The 15,387-nt window shown below is 45.3% G+C and overlaps 1 protein-coding gene and 1 long non-coding RNA gene across 8 annotated transcripts in view; one reads left to right on the top strand and one right to left on the bottom strand.

The window, feature by feature from the left end:
- The window catches only part of LOC137528836 (uncharacterized), a 167,128-nt gene extending 159,770 nt beyond the window's left edge, over nt 1-7,358 (bottom strand). For both annotated transcript variants that reach the window (XR_011023480.1, XR_011023481.1), the window contains exon 1: nt 7,171-7,358. This is a non-coding gene — a long non-coding RNA (uncharacterized lncRNA). The remainder of the gene's footprint in view (nt 1-7,170) is intronic.
- The window catches only part of PLEKHG2 (pleckstrin homology and RhoGEF domain containing G2), a 193,479-nt gene that overhangs the window by 128,728 nt on the left and 49,364 nt on the right, over nt 1-15,387 (top strand). For all 6 annotated transcript variants that reach the window (XM_068250464.1, XM_068250463.1, XM_068250461.1 and 3 more), the window contains 3 exons: nt 4,196-4,242; nt 7,218-7,368; nt 10,085-10,216. In XM_068250464.1, the coding sequence (XP_068106565.1) occupies nt 4,196-4,242; nt 7,218-7,368; nt 10,085-10,216 (330 nt within the window). The remainder of the gene's footprint in view (nt 1-4,195; nt 4,243-7,217; nt 7,369-10,084; nt 10,217-15,387) is intronic.

Below are 15,387 nucleotides of genomic sequence, written 5' to 3'. Positions count from 1 at the left end.
TTGCGGTACTTTGTGCATGAGTCGTCCATGATCTTAAAGATCTGATCCGCCATGATGGTCATTATCGCCGTACACCGCTAAGCATTATTCGCCTACTCGCGCACCTGTACGCACATAGTGCGATTGTGGAAATGATCGCTCGTCGCTCAAGAAATCGCCAGTCGTCAGAAAAATCACGTAGTTACTACAGGTCTTAAAGAGACTCTGAAGCGAGAATAAATCTCGCTTCAGAGCTCATAGTTAGCAGGGGCATGTGTGCCCCTGCTAAACCGCCGCATACGCACCGCTAAACGGGGGTCCCTTCACCCCCAAACCCCCCACTGCGACACTTGGTCGCAGGCTTGGTCGCTCCTGGAGGCAGGGCTAATGGCTGCAGCCCTGCCTCCATTCGCGTCTATCAGCCGCGCATCGCCGCCTCTCCCCCGCCCCTCTCAGTGAAGGAAGACTGAGAGGGGCGGGGGAGAGGCGGAGATACGCGCTGACAGACGCGCGTGGGGCAGGGCTGCGGCGGTTAGCCCTGCCCCAACCAGGAAGCGCTCCCCCGCATTACAGAGGGGATTTAGGGGATCAGGGACCCCCGTTAAGCCGCGGGATAGCGGCGGTTTAGCAGGGGCACACGTGCCCCTGCTATATATGAGGTCTGAAGCGAGATTTATTCTCGCTTCAGACTCTCTTTAGGGCTGCCTTCACACTGCACATAAAAAGTCCCTAAATAGAATGGATAGGCGCAGATGCGCACAGATCCTGTGCAAAGTAAAAGGATTTGTTGAGTCTGACCACTTCCTTCTGACAAGCGGAATGCAAGTCTCAAGTTGAACATGAACTGATGAGATAAACAATTGTCTCCTAAAAATGACTTTTTGAGATATCTCACTGTTTTATTTTATGTTTACATCTACTTTTTAAGTTTTTAATGTTTCATTGTCTCAATGACACAGTCTGTGAAGTATGCCAAAGCTAAAATATATGTACTATTGTCCCTTTTTATCTTTACCCTGCTCTCAGATGCTGTTCTCTGACAGGAAAGTGTGTTTTGGCTGTAATTCCTTATCCGTGAGGGTTAGAGTCCAACTAGGTTCCGACTGGAGAGAAACTGTCACTCTCATGCCTGAATGTTAATTCTTTCAGGCAGAGAAAGAAAAAAAAGGAACACAGCCTAGTTATTTGTATGCTTAGCACTGTGCATACACATGTCTAGCGCATCAATTTATTTTTACCTTGGTATTCCCTTAACTTGGCCACTATATGTAAAGGGAAAATTCTTGCCAAGTGAGACGTTTTACTCTTTAGAGCTCCCAAAAGGCAAACAGATACAAGTGTTTTCCCTTTCTAAAATAACAGCATTACCACATTTATAAATGTGTCAATCTGGTTAAAAGCTACCTGAAGTGGTTTATAAAATGGAAGCATGCCCACGTATAGCCCCACTAATAACATGTCAAAAACACCTTAGATTGGGGTTGATTCACTATAACAAATAGCAATCAGTAATAGCATAATAAGGCATGCCTTATCAGAGTTTGCATTCCTTATCAAAGTTAACATGTCTTATTAGAGTTAATGTGCCTTATCAGAGTCAGTGTGACTTATCAGAGTAGCGCAGTGAGCTCTACAAACGTATGCCTGCTAATTGGCAATGACGAGCGCTCCACCCGTCCTGCCCTGAGCCCCTGCAGATCCAATCACTTAAAAGGACATTATCCCCCCCACTTTGATTGGCCCAATTGGCTGCCTGTCAAATTTCCTGTCAAAGTGACAGGCAGCCTTATTGGGCCAATCAAAGTGCAGGGATAATGTCCTTTAAAGTGATTGGACCCGCAGGGGCTCAGGGCAGGGCGAGTGGAGCTCTCATTATTGCCAATTACCAGGCATACGTTTGTAGCGCTCGCTATGCGACTCTGATAAGGCATGTTAACTCTGATAAGGCACTTTAACTCTGATAAGGCATGCTATTTGTTACAGTGAGCCAACCCCATTTACTCTTACAAGTTTTACTAAGGATCTGTAAATGGTAAAATAATCCTAGTTGATTGATCAGTTTTGGACATTTATTGATCATAATCTACACAGATCTGGCAGGCAGGAGTGCTGCTAAAGTTTTGTGGCCTCAAGCAGCACATAAGTTGTGGCCCTCCCCCCGTCAGAGGCCCCTTCTCATATAATATGAAGCCAAAGGTGCCCCCACCTCAATAAAAGTAGCCCTCAAGTTCAGGTAGGTAGCCACAGGTGCACCCCTCTCCTCCCCCCCCCTTCCCAGTATAGGTAGCCACCCTAACTACAGGTAGCTCAGGTGTCCACCCAGTATAGATAGTCATCCCCAGTATAGGTGTGTGTGTCCCCTTCCATATAGGGCATTGGTGCCAGTGAGGGTATGAAGCCTCCTGCAGTCACCCCATCCCCAGCACTCGTAGACCTGCAGATCAGCAGAGACTGGAAGAGAGGAGAGCAGCACACTGTAACCGTCCAGCACACTTCAAATGCAGGAAGTGAGCAATGACGTCACTTCCGCATCTGAAGTATACTCTGTGGTCACTGCGCCGCTCTTCCCTCTGTTCTCGTTGCTGCTGTTCTGAGGTCTGTGTGTGAGTGATGAGGAAGCACTGGCAGCTATACAAGTCACAGACAGGGTGGACCTGGCACAATAGAGGCCCCTACTGTGGGTGAGGCCCCAAGCGACCACTTGGTTCGCCTGGGCCTAATTGCACCCCTGGCAGGGGTTGGAGCCAGAGCAGTGTGGGACCGATGGCAGTATAACATGGTTCTGCACTAAGCAGAACAACGCTAGCAGTATTATTGATTCTTAATTAGATTTCTGCTGACATCTAATTGAGATTGAGTGGATGAGGTGGTAGAATCGATCGCTATTACTGATTGATTTTCAATCAGAGATTGATAGATCACTTGCCATAACACCACGACCCATGCACGGCTTGTATTATTTTATGCCTGGTTGTGGTAAAGTACCAGGTTTGGATGTCTATAGGGTGCTGAAGGCAACTTCCGAAGTCATGGGCAGTGGGAGATGTGGAATGCGTAGTAACAGTGAATGGGCCACAAGAAGACGTCTGATTATGATTTAAAGCGGGATTGTCTGCCATAAAATCAAATTCCATTAACCCACTGCTTTGTGTTTATTATGTAGTCTACATGCAGTCTGCATTGCAAGCATTCCAAGATAATCAGGAATTTGTCTGCTGTGATGAATCATATCTTGGTCAGTCTGGCTGTATTTTGGTACATTGCCGACAAGAGGGAAGCTTGTTTTCTCCTCTTTCATATTCCTGCTCCTTAGGGATTTGGCAGTTCAGTGTGACAGGCTGAAGCTGAGAAGGGAAATACACCTCACCCCTCTGCAGAAGCTGCTGAAATACAATCTATGCTGCACCCACATGTGTTTACAAAGCAAGCTAGATATGACAGTGCAGTTTCTACAGAGCTCAGTGGGGAGGAGTTATGGCAATGCATACACTATTTTAGGCAGGAGAAAAAAAAGAGTGAGGCCTTGTTCACATTGCGTTCCGTTCGCGTGTCTGTCCGCGTTGTTTTTTTTTTTTTGAGGCGTCTTTTTTTCCGATTCCCGGCGCTTGGTTGGGTGATTCGTTTTTGTGCTTAGCGGTTTTCTAAGCGTTTTTTCTTTCCAAGCGGTTTTGTAATTCACTCCCTGACGCAAGTCGGGAAGTGAACTCTTTGACCCGGAAAATAATAAATACAATGTATTTATTCTTAACAACGCGAGCGGGGGGCGTTTTGAAGAACCGCAGGTGGGCGAAAAAAAAGTTGAAAACGCCTGCAGTGTGAACACGCCCTAAGGGAGGCAATGACATCAGGAGTGGCTTTAGTCTGAGTCAGTAAAGATGGAAAATGCCTGGAACAGGTTTCTCTTTATTTACCATATATATTTCACTAAAACCAAAACGTAGCCAGTACAATACATATATGTAAGTAGAACAAGCATTTATCTACTCATATATGTGTTTTTTTTTCCCTGGGATTGTATAGCTGTCTCTGCTACTTTAACAGCAAAAAGTTTTGAAACAGGATGATACCATTTATTGGCTATCTTAGAGGTAAATAAAAAGTAAGCTTTCGGTTAATAAGCCTTCTAAGGGAGAGTTTTTAAAAGAGCATTGTGTGCCTGATGTATAATCCAGATTTCAGACATGTGTGTAACGGTGATTTCACATTTCCTCTGCAGAGTGAAGAGTTTGACATCTATACGGTGTACTGTATGAACTATCCCAGGTAACCTCCTGCTCTGTCTCTGTAATCATTTCCACAGGCCTGGGGGAAGCGCATGCCATGAGGTGTTTAGATAATCTGGAGCTGTGTGACCATGCCGAACATTAAACCTTGTGCGGACGCATCAGTACCGCTCTGTGTGTAATGGCAGACAGACACCATATGCAAAAGCTGGATCTTTAAAACAGCTTTCCACTGTAACCTCATGTGTAGTGAGCAACATGCAAGAGATAGTAATAGCTGCCGTATTTCATGGCACGGCATCACACTTAATGAACTTGGGAGCACTCTGCACATGATGTAATCATGACGCCATGTGCAGAGTGACCCCAGCCACAGTAGCGTGCCGTAGGACAAGCACAGCCGGGCCAGTGCAGGCGCAGTGAAGCCCGACTCTGGTGACCCGGAAGAGGCTGCCGGCACGGGAGGCTTAGGTAAGAGAGGAAGAGGGCAGATGAGAATGGGGGAAGCGGTGGCCATCAGCATCGCTCTCTAGACACGCCTGCTCTCCCGTTTCTCCTTATGTTTTCACTCTGGCATCCTTTAACTGCTTGAGGACCACAGGTTTACAGCCCTATGGTGACCAGGTGATTTTTCACAATTCAGCACTCTGCAGCTTTAACAGTATATTGCACAGCCATACAACTTACCACCCAAATGAATCTTACCTCATTTTCTTTTGGTGGTCTCTGATCACTGCTGTGATCATTATTTTATTTTTTAATTTTTTTTAAAAGAGCCTTTTTTAATGACTATAGTTCCCCCTTCCCCCTTTTCCCCCTAAATTGGCCCTAGGCTGTGATCCATACTTTTCCCTCTTCTCACAGGCATCAGCCTATGAGAGGGATATGATTGTGAACCACTCTGAAGGACAGCTAAGTGTCCCGTGTACAGCTCTGCGATCTAGTGGACAGATGTAAACAAACAGGTAATTTTTTGTTAACAGCCTGCCAGCTGGCAAGCAGATCACAGAACTCCGTCTCTGCAGGGAAAAATTGCGCATGCATGCAAGCGTTCCCTGCTAATCTCCGCCCCAGGACTTGACGCCAATAGGTGTTAGGAGGTCCTGGGGGAGCTACCCTCCCACTGCCAATCGGCGTGTCGGAAGGGAGTAAAGCAAATCTGTAGTGAAAAAGTCAGATACTTACCTACAGAGAGGGAATGCTCTGGAGCATGAATGCAAAAACGTCGCCAGGAAATATGGGCACAGGATAAAGCTAAAAAACGGCTCACTGCAAAAGTCCCGGTAGCATTAATTACCATTCGCCCTCCAGGCCGCCATGGACTCAGGGGAAAGATGTAATTCGGCGGCAAGCTACTACTGCTGTTTATGCTGCTTTTAAAGCAATTTGGGCTCCATCTTTTGACAGCGCCCAATTTACTGTCTGAGCGCCATTTTAGCCCTTTTTCACATTACGGCCTATGGCGGCGCATGGTGTGCCCAAATTTCCCTGCGCCATTTTGCGCACTCTCATCCTCTGGATAGTAAAGAGCCTTCTTGTTCTTCTCTAGAGTGTCCTGGTTCCAGTGCTGCCCCCCCCCCCGTTTGAATTTGCCACCTCCAGGAGCCCTTGTAAGGCTCCGAGAGCACTTGTGTCTCTGAGCACCCCTGAAAACAGGCGGCTCCATACTGCTGTAAATACACGGATATGTAGCCACAAAAGGAACCAATCAAAAATGGACTTTTTCCTTTAATATGCAAATACGTGCAAGAGACACAATTAGTAAAAAAACATACAGAGTTATCCCTCTCCATAGGTAAGTATTTATCTTTTTGTTTTTACTTCAGTTGTACTTTAAGATACTATCTGGGCTAGAAATGTTAGTGCTTTAACTGCTTGCCGACCGCGTCACGCCGATGGGCCGCCTAACGCCGATCGGCATAAAGTCCTGGGGCAGAAGTTTGCAGGAGATCACGTGCAGGCTGCGCGTGCATCTCCTGCTTGGTGGGCGAAGCTTCGCCTTCAGTCTCTGAATGGCGATCGCCGTGTATTTTCATGTACAGCGCTGCGATCAGCAGCAGCGCTGTACTGGGGACAGCCGTGTGACACCTGGGGGACAAGAGAGCGATCGGCTCTCATAGGCAGAAGCCTATGATAGCCGATCGCCGTGATTGGCCGGCTGGGGGGAGGGAGGGGTTGTAAAAAAAATAAAATAAAAAAAATAGTAATAAATATTAAAAAAAATATTTATTTAAAAAAAAATAAACACAGAGGGGTCGATCAGACCCCTCCAACAGAGAGCTTTGTTAGTGGGGGGAAAGGGATCACTTCTGTGCTGTGTTGTGCGGCCCTGCAGCTTGGCCTTAAAGCTGCAGTGCCCAATTAAGTAGAAAATAGCCTGGTCACTAGGGGGGGTTTAACACCATGGTCCTCAAGAGGTTAAAGGGTATGGATGTGTTGCAAAATAATTTGCAGATTTGCATCCTTTACAAAGTAAATACTGCAAGGTGGCTATCTGGTTTGCTAGAGCCCCATGTTCATGTCCCAACCAGGGCACTATGATTTTAAGAGAGCCTGTAACAGACCTGAGTATATGAATCCTGTACTCCTTCCTGAAAGAGAAGTGTTTACTAAAAGCGCTGTTGATGTTTCTTACTGTGTTAAGGTTTTACTCTTCCTACTCCAGCCACCTATACATTTTGTTAACATTTGACCATGGTATGGTTGGATCTGCAGTTCACCCTGGTTTCCTTGCGAACGCTCTCCTCAACCCGCCCTTCTGAGTCACGCTGCCTGTTGTAGTGTGTGCAGAGACAAGACAGCTGCTCTGTGTATTCAATACTGCCTTACCACCTCAACAATTACAAGTAATAATAAGCTATTTGAGTTCAGCTTGACCACATTGAAAGTATACAGTTTTAGTTCTGTGATTGGATTTACACTTTAAAACACAGAGTAAAGTCAGAGCTAAGAGTTTTATTTTTCCTACCTGTGTGTTATATTCTGTGCTCTTCTCCCCCATCTTCTCTCCTGCAGCTCGGTGTCTGTCCTTCGGGAGTGCATGAAGAGTGAAGAGCTTGTGCAGTTCTTCCGGGAGCGTCAGGCGGTGTTATCGCACTCCCTGCCTCTGGAGACGTATCTCCTGAAACCCGTCCAGCGAATTATGAAATATCACCTCCTCCTGCAGGTGAGGCAAGTTGTATGTAAAAGATTGTGAAGTAAAACTATAAACCACCAGAGATTCTCACAGCCCTTTAGTGATAAGAACTTTATGCCAGTGGTGTCACTAGGGCGTGTGGACTGCACCACGTGACTCCAAAATGCCTATCTATGACATACTAAATGCCAACTAAATGCTAAAATTAGACATCAGGGCTAGTGCTGACTAGCTCAGCACTACTCTATATGCATTATTTCACTATTTCCAATAGGATAGAGCTGTGTTTCTCAAACCTGTCCTCGTCACTCCTCAACATGGAATCCACCTAGCTGAGACACTAATTAACCCCACTTGTGCATATGTAAAGTTGCCTGCAAAACATGCACCGTTGGAGCTAACCTTACCAAGAAAGGTTAGATAAACTGGGTTTATTTAGTTTAGAGCAGGTATGTCAAACCGGTCGTACGAGGGCCGAGATCCTCACACAATTTTGATACAGCTCAAATCAATTGATGGGTCTGAATCAGGAAAGGTGTGGTCCATCAGGAAGACCACATTCCTTTCTTTCTCAGTCCATCCTAAACTCCGGCATGGATCTGGTTCTGGCCCTCCAGGCCTGGAGTTCGACACGTGGTTTAGAGAAAAGACGCCTTAGAGGGGATCTAATTAACATGTATAAATACATCAGAGGGCAATATAATAGCTTGGCGGATGAGCTTTTTGTCCCTAGGCCTTCACAAAGGACAAGAGGACATGATCTGCGCATGGAGGAAAACCGTTTTAGCCATTTATTTAGGAAAGGGTTCTTTACAGTAAGAGTCATTAAGATGTGGAATACATTGCCACAGGAAGTAGTTATGGCAAATTCTATACTTGCATTTAAAGGGGGCTTAGATGCTTTCCTTGCGTTGAAAGACATCCATGGCTATATTACTAGGTAATGCCCAGTGATGTTGACCCAAGGATTTTATCTGATTGCCATCTGGAGTCAGGAAGGAATTTTTTCCCTTTTGGGGCTAATTGGACCATGCCTTGGAAGGGTTTTTCACCTTCCTCTGGATCAACAGGGATATGTGAGGGAGCCGGCTGGTGGTGTACTTTGTTTTCTGATTGAGCTCTATGGAGGTTTGTCTTTTTTCAACCCAAATAACTATGTAACTATGGCCTCGATTCATCATTGTCTTTGAGATAACTTTTTCAGTTTGTTAAATTAACGAATTCGAAGTTTATCGATTTCTAGTTGTATTCATCAAGGTTTTTCAGCATTCAGTGTGAATTCGATAAAATATCGATAACAATTCGGTAACCATTCAGTAATGTGTCGATATTTCCATTTTACAGCAGTAATTTAACACAAGGCCACAAGATTCCCGTGGAATTGTGGGTAAAAGGCAGTCCTTTGAACACTAAGTAGCAACATTCTGAATAGGGCTTAACACCTGGACCAGGATTCTGGAAGTGACTTGGGACAATCCCACAATTTCGCCAGCTGTGGCTTGATAGGAGCTTTTTCTAAAAAAAAAATATAGTGCAGCTAGCAAATTAGTTAACCCTGGCACTGCCTGTGTTCTCTTACAAGATGATTTAAAAGAAATGCAGATGTCCTGGTATAGCAAATAAATCCATTCTCTTGCAAATGAATATGGTTCTAGACCTTATGCTTGTCCTTCTGCACCTTTGAATCATTCTCAGCTGATACATAACCACTTCAAATGGCTCCATCTTCTCTGTCAGCAATGATCTGACAGGAATAATGACAGAGCAGTGAAGGAGATAACTAATCCTAAATGTAACGCTAAACCACGCCCACTTTCATTTTCGTGAATTGCACTTCCGTTTTAACGCATCACTAACGAATAGTTACCGAATTATTACTAAATGCTCGCTAACAGCTGTAGATAAATTTGATGAATTCTGAAATCAACTTAACGAATTCGGTATTTTACCGAACTGTCATTAACCAATTCGATAAGTCTTGATGAATCGAGGCCTAAGAGGGTCACGAGGACAGGCTTGAGAAACACTGTGATACAGATATACATACTATACTCCTCTGATAGATTGGAGTTGATACCAGGGCTCTTCTTTCATTTTCTCCAGTTCTAACTCCTTATGGGTTAGCACTAGATGCTGCTGCCTAGCTTTAGTCTATGCAAGCTAGGACAAACAGAATTGGGAGAAGGGCCATGGTCCATTCCAGCACCGGCTCCAGCTTTCTCAAGGCCTTGATGTTTGCTGTGCACCATGCAATAATTTCGCAGTGACATAACTACATACTGTATATAAACTTTGCAGGAGTTCACATACATACATAAATACAGGCCCCTACTTACAACCAGGTTCCATTCCGGGAGATTGTTTGTAAGTTGAATTTCTTTGTAAGTTGAGTCATGCGTTAAATGTGGTAAAATGTGGATAGATGATTTACTTTTGGACAACTTTGGATTTGGGCATATGTATAAGCAATGTTTTTTTGCTTGTTTTCAATGTGTTTTTAAAGTCTATTAACTACTTATATAAAATATGTAATAAAAAAAACCAGTATTGTATATTTTGTACATGAAGACAACTTTGTATCTCTGAACGTTGTAATTTGAGTAATTTCCATGAGCTTTATTTGGCATAAATTTCTAAACACAGTACAGTATGTAAGTGCTACAGTATGTTTGCATGGGAAACATGTTTGCCTATCTTTTGCTGTCTTGTGAGATTATCCTGATGTCTAGTCTTGACTTTGTCCCAGGAGCTGGCTAAGCACTTTGATAAAAATGTCCCCGGCTACGAGGTGGTGGAGGAGGCCATCATCACAATGACTGCTGTGGCCTGGTACATCAACGACATGAAGAGGAAGCAGGAACATGCAGTTAGACTCCAGGTATTGCACTGCGGCTGGGGTGCAAAGCATGATGGGTGAAGTTCTATAATCAAAGTGTACTGCTATGTCAGTGATAGACATCTACTAACCAATGGGTTCTATCTGGGCTATGCCTCTGTGACTGTTAGGCAGCCCAGTATTAGAAATTACAAGCCAAACCACAATCGGGTCCTGCAGCACGTTTGGGGCGACTGCGCTCCAAAAAAATAGATAGCGCTGCAAAATTTATTTTGAAAGCTTTTCAAAAATTATGGGTGATTGTGTTCTTTTAAATAAAGTTGAAGATACTTGCCAGCTTCCAGCTAACCCCGCCCCCAAGCACAAGAGGTCTCAGGCACTTCTATGATTGGAGAGAAGCACCCATGACCTCTTGTGTTAGGGTGCGGGGCTATAGGCCGAAAGCCAGCAGAAATTAGGTCTGGTACGTTTTTTTTTCTCCGGGTAATAAAATAAAACAAAAAATGCAAATCAAAAGCGCTGCACAGTTCATTGTAGAGCGCCTCTAATTACGTTGCAAATCGCTGCGGGATTGCTGCAGAAAGTGCTTGTGCAATTCAGGCACAGGAAGTAAAGCAAATCTTCTCAGTCTCCAACAGCTGTAAAAACATTAAGATGCCCATTAACATTACAAACTCCAGAACGATGGGATTAGGTACCGTTAATTGTCCCGATCAATGGCAAATGATCATTCTATCAATCATTCCGTCGATACGAATTTCACAACACTGAATCTGAATGTGATCAAACTGCTTATTATTTTCCCTCCGTTGGCAGACCCCGTTTTGTGATGGACCGCAATGATCAGATCGGACGATCGATCATCTGGAAAAATTGTATCGTGAATGGGCACCTTTCCAGATGTTCTAATAGATTTCTAACTACTGAAAAACGTGTGACACTTCTGTTGATGTCATTTTGAGTCCCCACTGGACACACACCACATAACTGACAGTAGTTCTAATCTTTCTCTCATCTACCCTAAATATGAGGAAAAACATTATCCTGGAGCTGTAATAAAGTACACGTTAAAGTGAACCTCCAGACTAAAAATCTACTCAGGAGCACTGAAAAGGCTTAGTGTTTTCTTTAATAGTTTCACAGCATCAGAAGTTTGTTTTTCTTATCTAAGCCTCATTTTTAGCTGCACAGAAGCTAAGCTCCACCTCATCAAAGAAAACTGCCCGGGCATTTTTCCCGATGCTGTGCAAAGCATGATAGGATTTCTTATGTTGTTGTTCTCGTTGCCTAGCAATTGGGAGGGATAATCAGGACTCAGGACAGTTGGAACTGTGTCTCATGCTCCCTGTCACCTCCTTTCAACCAAAAAGATGGCTGCCCTCATGAAATCAAACATTGGCCTGCTCTTTTAAAACAGAATGAGTAAGAGATTATATTACCTATCTATTTTAATTAACATAACTAATGTAACTTAATGACTGTATGTTTGGTTAGGCTGAAGTTCCTCTTTAAGTGAGAGGGATATGGAGGCTGCCATATTTATTTCCTTATATGCAATACCAGTTGCCTGGCTATCCTGCTGATCCTCAGCCTCTAATACTTTTTAGCCACAGACCCTGAACAAGCATGCAGCAGATCAGGTCTTTCTGACAAGTTTGTCAAATCTGACAAGATTAGCTGTATTCTTGTTTCTGGTGTTATTCAGGCACTACTGCAGCCAAATAGACCAGCAAAGCTGCCAGGCAACTGGTATTATTTAAAAGGAAATAAATATGGCAGCCTCCATATACTCCTGACTTCAGGTTGCGTTTACCTGTGCTCAATTCTTCTCCATTCCATTAGTATGTTGCTTGCAGAGTGACAGGTCCACTTTGATATTCATGGCAAAGCATCTTGTGTTTAATCAGACATCAGTTCACTAATTAGTGACCGTTTTCTGCCAAATACGTCACCGTCTAAGTTAAATCGACAGTATGATAGATACATTTTCTCTGGGTGCGGGCATTTTTGAATAATTGGGCATGGTGTCCAAGAACAGATATGTCAGAACGAGCCAGAACTACTTGCCCCAGAGGCATGAAATGTGTAAGAATTTGGCTTCATTTTACCTTGTGGGTTTATGATAAAATATTTGCAGTGTCTTTTAGCCTATAATGTTTTGCAGATCTCCGTTGCTAATACAAAACATGCATGTCGGCACTGTAGATTCACTCCTCACGTGATTTACGGTATGCAAAACAAAAAGTTGTTTTCTACAATGCTGTATACAAAGTGAACGAAAGCCAAAGGCCAACGAGCTCAGAGCCTTCTCGGCATCTGCAGCTAAACACTGCACTGTGCATGTGAGGTGTGCTTTCTGTCAAAATAACAAAAAGCTGTAAATCGGCTTCCCATTTTTTTCCATCAACTATATCTCTTATTGAAAAGGTTTTTCCCATCAACTATATCTAATGTAGTCAAAAATAACATATTTTAAAGCAGCAGGGAGAGCCATACTATCGCAGGAAACACATACATAAGTAGATAAATACTTGTTCTACGTACATAACATATTTTTCGGATTATAAGACGCTCCTGACCATAAGACACACCTAGGTTTAGAGGACAAAAACCAGGGGAAAAAAATATATATACTAAACCTGGTGCATCCGTGGTGAAGGGCCATCTTGTGGATTATGCCCCCTTGTACCTCGTGTCCTCCAGTGTCCCCCATGTGTCCGCTTCTGTCCTCCTTGTATTTTCCTCTATGCCCCTTTGTGTCTCCCTTGTGGCCTCCTCTGCATAGTCACAGTACAGGGAGTCCCTGACATTGCGGTGGGTTGGAGGTCCGTATTGCCAGGCATTCACAAGTCAGGAACTCCCAGCATTTGGACTATAAGATGCAGTAACGTTCCCCCCCACCCCTACTTTTGGGGGAGAAAAAGCAAGTCTTAGTCCAAAAAATACAGTATGTATTCAGTGTTCTCCCCAGGATCAATCAGCCGGGCGGAGCGCCCGGGTAAGTTTAATTACCGCCCGGCTGATGAGACTGCATGCCCCGTTGTCTCCGAGCCCAAGTAAAGTAAGTTACTGCCCGGCTGATAAATCTGCGTGTCCTGTCATCGCGAGCCGCAATTGCCCGTCCGGCTGTCAGATGCGCTGCTTCCCCTCTACACTCGAGATCTCGCGCTTCCCGGCGAGCTCGTGCTTTGATAGGCTTAGCAAATAAGAGGCGTGGCTAGCGCTAGCCGCCTTCTGCAGAGCCGTGTGCCGCGTGTATGTCTGGGAGAGCTGTGCAGGGACGTGTGTGGAGAGAGAGGCATGTGCGCAGCTCACTGACGGATGAATCCGTCTTGCTCCATATGCAGGCAATTATATATATATATATATATCCGGCCCGCAGTGGTTTGCAGCGCGGCGCTGGCTGGCAGAGGTGGATGGTGTGCTCCGGGGGATCAGCAGGGCTGTGCCCTGTCTCGCAGGTACTGAAGCTCGGGGAGACCTGTAGGGAACAGCCGAGGATCAATGTGAGGAGCAATCTGCTGCCATGCTATCTGAGAGGGAGGGAGGGGGGGCCTACCTACCCACCCCACTAGTCTGACCTACCTACCCACCCACCCCACTAGCAACTAGTCTGACCTACCTACCCACCCCACTAGCCTGACCTACCTACCCACCCCACTAGCCACTAGTCTGATCTACCTACCCACCCCACTAGCCACTAGTCTGACCTTCCTACCCACCCCACTAGTCTGACCTACCTACCCACCCCACTAGCCACTAGTCTGACCTACCTGCCCACCCCACTAGCCACTAGTCTGACCTACCTACCCACCCCACTAGCCTGACCTACCTACCCACCCCACTAGTCTGACCTACCTACCCACCCCACTAGCCACTAGTCTGACCTACCTAGCCACCCCACTAGCCACTAGTCTGACCTACCTAACCACTCACCCCCACACTAGCCACCAGCCTGACCGACTTACCCTCCCACTCACCCCACTAGCCTGACTTACTTACCCACCCACCCACTCTACTAGCCACCAGCTTGACCCACTTACCCACCCACCCCACTAGCCACCAACCTGAACTACTTACCCACCCACCCCACCAGCCTGAACTACTTACCCACCCACCTCACTAGCCACCAGCCTGAACTACTTACCCACCCATCCCACTACTAGCCTGACCTACCTACCCACCCCACTAGCCTCCAGCCTGACCTAGTAACCCTCCCACCCCACTAGCCTGACCTAGTAACCCTCCCACCCCACTAGCCACCAGCCTGACCTACACCTCACTAGCCTGACCTACTTACCCACCCACCTCACTAGCCACAGCTTGACCTACTTACCCCCACTACATTACAGTTGGCTACGCCCATGTAATGGTTCCACCCATTTTCCAGCACGTCATGGCCACGCCCATTTTACCCCACCCGGCTACTTTTTCATGCCACCCGGCTGAAAAAAATTTCTGGGGAGAACACTGTGTATTGTACTCTCCATGTTTTGATTTCAGTGAATTTTATATAGTAAACAAAGCAAAAACTTCCTGGCATTTTGTACTTTTTTTGACTGAAGCAAATCCTGATGTAATTTCCTTCCTTTCTCTTTTTCCTAGAATCTGCACTGTCCTATCTAGCTTGCTTTGTAAACACATGTGAGCACAGCATAGATCATATTTTTCAATTTCTAATGATAGCGCACAGTAGGATAGAAGAGGTCTATACCCCAAAAAATCCCCCGTTCCCTCCTGGGAGATATTTCAACACTTTAAAGTACGTTAAAAATAATATCACAATTCTTGATATATAGATCAGTTCATATAAAAGTCTTTCAATTCTTTATGCGCTTCCAGATAGGCGTCAGTTCCACCTCAATCACAAAGTTCCAATATAGTGGGTAGCGCTCCAGATCACAGCAAGCAATCAACAATAAAAGTAATCAGCAGTACATTCCATATGGTATCACACTCACCCCATCAGTTGACCACTATTAGACTGGTCATAGATCGCTCGTGTGATATCCTGCACCGCCTGTGCTCCAGTTGCTGGGGATCTGAAGCTGTGAATGGGTGTCTGTCTCTGATAACGTAGGCGACGATCAATTCTGATGGCTGATGAAATGGCCTCATCAATAGACTTCGGCTCGGGGTGACCCAACATCAGATCAGAGACCGCGTCTGACAACCCTGATAAAAACAGTCCAGAAGTGCGAATGAGTCCCATC

Source organism: Hyperolius riggenbachi, chromosome 8 (assembly GCF_040937935.1).
Source record: "Hyperolius riggenbachi isolate aHypRig1 chromosome 8, aHypRig1.pri, whole genome shotgun sequence".
In the NCBI taxonomy this organism is placed as follows: domain Eukaryota; kingdom Metazoa; phylum Chordata; class Amphibia; order Anura; family Hyperoliidae; genus Hyperolius; species Hyperolius riggenbachi.
The sequence above is the reverse complement of the archived record's forward strand: the minus strand, read 5'-3'. Positions and strand labels throughout refer to the sequence as shown.